Source organism: Nannospalax galili, unplaced genomic scaffold, assembly GCF_000622305.1.
Source record: "Nannospalax galili isolate Female #2095 unplaced genomic scaffold, S.galili_v1.0 scaffold161, whole genome shotgun sequence".
Classification (NCBI taxonomy): Eukaryota; Metazoa; Chordata; class Mammalia; order Rodentia; family Spalacidae; genus Nannospalax; species Nannospalax galili.
In genome coordinates, this window is record NW_008348586.1 from 704,906 (window position 1) to 710,209 (window position 5,304).

At 44.0% G+C, this 5,304-nt stretch overlaps 1 protein-coding gene across 1 annotated transcript in view; it reads right to left on the reverse strand.

The window, feature by feature from the left end:
- The window catches only part of Sec31b (SEC31 homolog B, COPII coat complex component), a 29,596-nt gene extending 24,595 nt beyond the window's left edge, over positions 1-5,001 (reverse strand). The window contains 3 exon segments of the mRNA XM_029569657.1: positions 983-1,106; positions 1,412-1,535; positions 4,913-5,001. Of these exon segments, the coding sequence (XP_029425517.1) occupies positions 983-1,106; positions 1,412-1,490 (203 nt within the window). The 5' untranslated portion in view covers positions 1,491-1,535; positions 4,913-5,001.
- Between the last annotated feature and the right edge of the window lie 303 nt (positions 5,002-5,304).

The following is a 5,304-nucleotide window of genomic DNA, read 5'->3' on the forward strand; positions in this document are numbered from 1 at the left end:
TATTCTTTATATTAAATATGAAGTGTTATTAATATTTACATTTTTCTGATGATATAAAAACATACATACTATTATATCACACTATAAGCTTCACCTTTATAAGACTCAAAAAGGCAACAGAGGTACTGGAGAGATGGTTCAGCAGTTAAGAGCACTGCCTGCTGTTGGAGAGGACCAGGGTTCAATTCCCAGCACCCAAATGGCAGCTAACAACAGTCATAACTGCAGTTCCAGGGGAATCCAATGCCCTCTTTTGACCTCCAAAGGCATTGCACAACACGGGTATACTTACATACATGCAGGCAATATGCTCATACACATAAAACAAATTTAAAAAAAAAAAAAAAAAAGCAACAAAGAGGGCTGGAGAGATGGCTCAGTGGTTAAGCGTACTGGCTGCTCTTGCAGAGGATCCAGGTTCAAATCCCAGCACCCAAATGGCAGTTAACAACCATCCATAACACCAGTTCCAGGGGATCCAATGTTCTTTTCTGACCTCCACTGGCATTGCACGACACAGGGGCACTTACATACATGCAGGCAATACACTCATACACATAAAATAAAAATAAATAAAATAACTAATTCCAAATCCAGCTTCTCAGAGCTTCCATTAACTACTGTAAAATGAAAATAATGGCACTTGTGATTTGGGCTTATTCTAAAGAATGAGTAAAATATACAGGGTCACAATGATAGCACTTGCCTATCAAGCACTACAAGGTTTTCCTGTAGCCTTTTCTGACCAAATGAAATCTACCCAATTAGCACCTAGCGGTGGTGAGGAGCACTGTGTTGCTGCTGACAACCAGAAAGATGAATATGGTTGGTTTTAAAATCTTTTTGCAAAATAAGTCCAGAATTAGCTTCTCTCCAACTTAACAAAGCTCCTACTCTCCTTACTTATTTACCAGCTTAACTCCCTGTCGGCATATTCATCAGGATCTGCCTTGCATACCCATTCATAGTCCAGACAAAGTACCTGCTAGAGGCAGAAAGAACGCCTTTGTGTTTCAAATCCAGAGATGGGTCCCTGAAATCAACCTCAAAGATTTCCAGTGTGGCATTTGTGCTAAAGGAGGCAACTAGCTGCTGAGCAGATGTTCCTAGTCACAAGAAAAGTAAAGAAAAGGCAGCTTATGAGCAACAATATTTGTATAGGTTTAATGTACAAATAGATTAGGGAGTAGAAAGGAAAAAGGACAGGAAAGCGTTAGGAGTATCCTTTCTGAAAGGGTAACCTCAAGGAAAGCACCCTAAACCACAGTCCAAGGCTGCTGCCAGACCCAAACCAACTATCCCCTTTCTATAATCCTGCAGTTTTCTCTCATGCCCATTAAAGAATTCTAGATACTAAATTTTCTTTTGACATATGACTTCCAGTGGCCCCTACTCTGTGGTGGTCTCCTACCTGTGGCCAGATACACAGGGTACTGATTGGCTGGGCTCCATGCTTGGACAGCTGGTCTCTCAAGTGCCTTCAACTTCATGGTCAGTTCCGTAGGTTGCAGAAAACTGATATGGATCTTAGCCCACTGAAAATAGAAACCAGCAAGATTAGCCAGGAAGTCTCTGTGGACACCAGATCTTGTTTCTCTCCTCCATGAGACGAAGCATTTAAGGACAATACAAGATGACAAAACAACATCATCTGCAAATGTAAGGACAGTTCATTTGCCCAGCTACTGAAATCTAAATCTCTAAACTCCTAAAGTATTTAATCATATTATTGCCATAGGCCCAATGATGATAATCATAAAACCAGATAATTTCTTAGTGACCTTGCCCCATTTCTGTGGCTAAAATTTGCTGATGATCAGCAAATTTATCACCAACACAAAGCTATCCTCTGAGCACCAATTCCTTTTTTATATAATGTATTTAATTTAAAAAAATTTATGTGTATATGTGTGTGTCTGTGTGTGTACACATGATTGCAGTTGTCCTTAGAAGCCAAAGGCATCAGATCCCCCAGGAGCTGGAGTTACAGATACTTGTAAACCACCTGATGTGGTTGTTGGGAATTGAACTTGGGTCTTACTTCTTATATGAAATTGCTAATTAGGGGGCTGGAGAGATGGCTCAGCAGTTAAGAGCACTGGTTGCTCATGCAAAGGACCTGGGTTTGGTTCCCAACACCCACATGGCAGTTAACAGGTGTCTATAACTCCAGTTCCAAGAGATCTGCTACCTTCTTCTGGTCTCCATGAGCACTGCATGCACAGGTGCACTTACATACATGCAGACAAAACACTCATACACCTAAAAATAAATAAAAATTTAAAAAAGAAAATGCTAATTAAATATTTCTACTTGTGCGCACTTATAATCCCAACACTCAAGAAGGTGAAGCAGTAGGATCATAGGTTCTGCTCAGCATAGACTTATAGTAAAACCTTACCTCAAAAAATAAAGAAAGAAACAGAGAGGGGTAGAGAGATCAAGTGAGCAAAGACATCTAAGGTAGTCTGTCTATAATGGAATTAATTCTCCACATCTCCTCAGCACGCTCTTCTGTTCTTCATTGTTTTCTTCATCTTGGCAAATGGTATTTCTAGCTACTCAATTATTCAGCCCAGAAACCTCGAAATCACCCTTGACCTCACCTTCTCTCTCTTTTCTAATTCATCATTTCATCTCTCTGATTTTAATCTACTTTTCCCTATCTCCACTGCCACCAGTCTATTTGAAGATACCATCATCTCTCATCTGAATTACAAGTCTCCAACTGAGCCTCCTCTCTACTCATGCCAACACCCAAGTCTTTTTCTACATCAAAGGAGCGCACTTTTAAAATTAAAAAAAAAAAATGGATGTTGGCATTCCAAGAGTAAAGCAGTGATCTATCATATGCAGAAGAAATCTGACGTTTCCACTTACCACTTCACCTCTTGCTAGTTTTCCTCCTAAGCATGGAACTCAGGGCACACTAGCCTTTTTTTCTTAACCTCATGACTTTTTCCTACACTAGAGCTTTGCAAATACTGTTTCCTATATCCTTTCAATGTATTTCCCTTCAGTCTCTGCACAACAGCTAGCTCTTTAGTACGTCTTCCTGAGTTGCGTATATCTCTTCAGAGGCCTAATCAAAAGCAGTCTCACTTCTTTCTAACACTTTATTTACACTCACATGGTCATTCTCTTCCACTAACATAAGCTCCATAAAAGCCAGCATCATGTCTCCCCATTGTTGTAAATACTGCCCCAGACCAATGACTAACACATTATAAGTGCTTATATTTGTTAAATGAATGAATGCAAACAGTCTTTTTACTTTTTTTTTTTTTTTTTTTTTTTGAGCTAAGGTCTCATGTAGCCCAGGCTGACCTCAAACTTGCTTTGTAAACTGAGGATGACCTGAGAATGATCCTTCTAGTTTCACTTTCGAAGCCCTAGGATTAGAGGTATGAACCACCACACCCAGCTAGGCTTTTTTTTTTTTTTTTTTTTGGCGTTTTTGAGATAGGGTCTCCCTGTAGTCCCAGCTGACCTGAACTCACTATGTAGACCAGGCTGGCCTTGAACTCACAGAGATCCGCCTGCCTCTGCCTCCCAAGTGCTGGAGCTGAAGGCGTGCATCACCACACCGGGCTTAAGACATACTTTTTAACTCTGAGAGTTCCCATTCCTATGGACTTTCAAGGTCGTGTTCTAACAGGCTAGCAAAGCTGCAGAAGGTTTTTGTTTTGTTGTTGGCTTTTTGTTTTCTTTTTTTTTCTTTTTGAGACAGGGTCTCCCTATAGCCCCAGCTGGCCTGGAACTGGCTATGTAAATCAGACTGACCATGAACTCACAGATATCCTCCTGTCTCTGCCTCTCTAGTGCTAGTAAAGGCTGTTTTGATTTTTAAGACTTGGTCTCACTACACAACCCTAGCCAGCCTGGAACTGGCTCAGTAGACCACCTTGGTCTCAAACTCAGAGATCTGCCTGCCACTAAGCTCCCAAGGCTTTCTTTTTTTGATGGCACTGAACTTGATGGAGGAAACTTAGAACCTACTGTGACCTACTTGAGCAAGGCAGTCATGTCAGTCTCACCTACAAAAGCAGGAGATAGTGCTACTTAATCTCTAGTGTACTTTCCAACTGGAAGAAAGTTTAAAGCTGTCAGTTAACGCTAAAATTTTGGGGGAACCAATTGAGGTTCTGCTGAGTTCTTTGAGCATGGGCAAACTATACAGTTCAGTCAACGAGTGCCACCTGCTGGTCAGAGTCATTTTGACCTTTCTGGGGAAAGATGTCTTACCAACAGCAGCGATTCCCAACTGAGTATTTGACATGACATCTCATTTGTTTTTCTCAATGGCTCCGCTCCGTAAACTATTATCCCGATTTTATGGAGAAAAAAACTGGCTAAGCAGCGATGTAAAAGCCCCGTACTTTTAACCATTAAGCAAAACTCCATGAAGTATTCAAATCATTGACTGTAGGAACTGGGAAAATGAGCTTTTCGTCTACTTTGTTCGGAAGCATCAATTTATAAGGGCCCCTGCTAAAGTCAGATCGGCTGTGACCGTGCTGCGGTGGAATAGGGCCGGGGTACTCTGCCCAGCTTCCGCTAGCCGTCCAGTCCCTAGGGAGGAAGGTCAACGCGGCTTCTCCCACCCCAGCCAAGCTAGGCGCACCCGGAGTCAGTAACCGCAGGCCTGGACGCAGCGACAGGGTGCCAGCTCCGGACCGGAGCTGGTGGACGATGGGGGGGCGGGGCGGCGCAGGTACCGCCTCGGTGGGACTAGGGACCCGGCGTGGCAGGGGAGGGCTCGGTACTGGACTCGGTACTGGGCTCCGTAATGGGTGCTCTCCGAGAGGCGCCGCGCCGGGTCGGGTCTCCCCGGCTAGCGAGCTCCCAGGGGAGGGCTGTGCTCGAGGCCTCACCAGGTGTCTGCTCCCAGGGGCAGAAGGTGGGGACCCACCTGTGCTGAGCGCCGGGTCGCGGGTCAGAGCTACCTCCCAGGCCGGTCCTCCCAAAGCGAAAGGCTTTAGGGCTCACCGGAGCAGCGGCTTACGGCGACTGCCGAGGGCCAAAAGTAAACTTGCTCCCGCCTGGACCTGCAATGCGGGTGAATCCACATGGATTTCACAGGGAACCTTTCCAAGCAGGGTCTCCCTCACCTTCCTTGTGATTGCACTATTATGGCGCTGTGGGTCATATCCAAGACCAGTACATTCTAGTCTATTCAATTAGAGCCAGGCTGCCCGGGTAGCTTATGAAAGGGAAAATACTAAAATACTAATTCAAGTTATGTAGTTATTAAAGCAGAAGACCCGGCCCTTAACCCAGGGACTCTCCGTGGAATCCACCTAA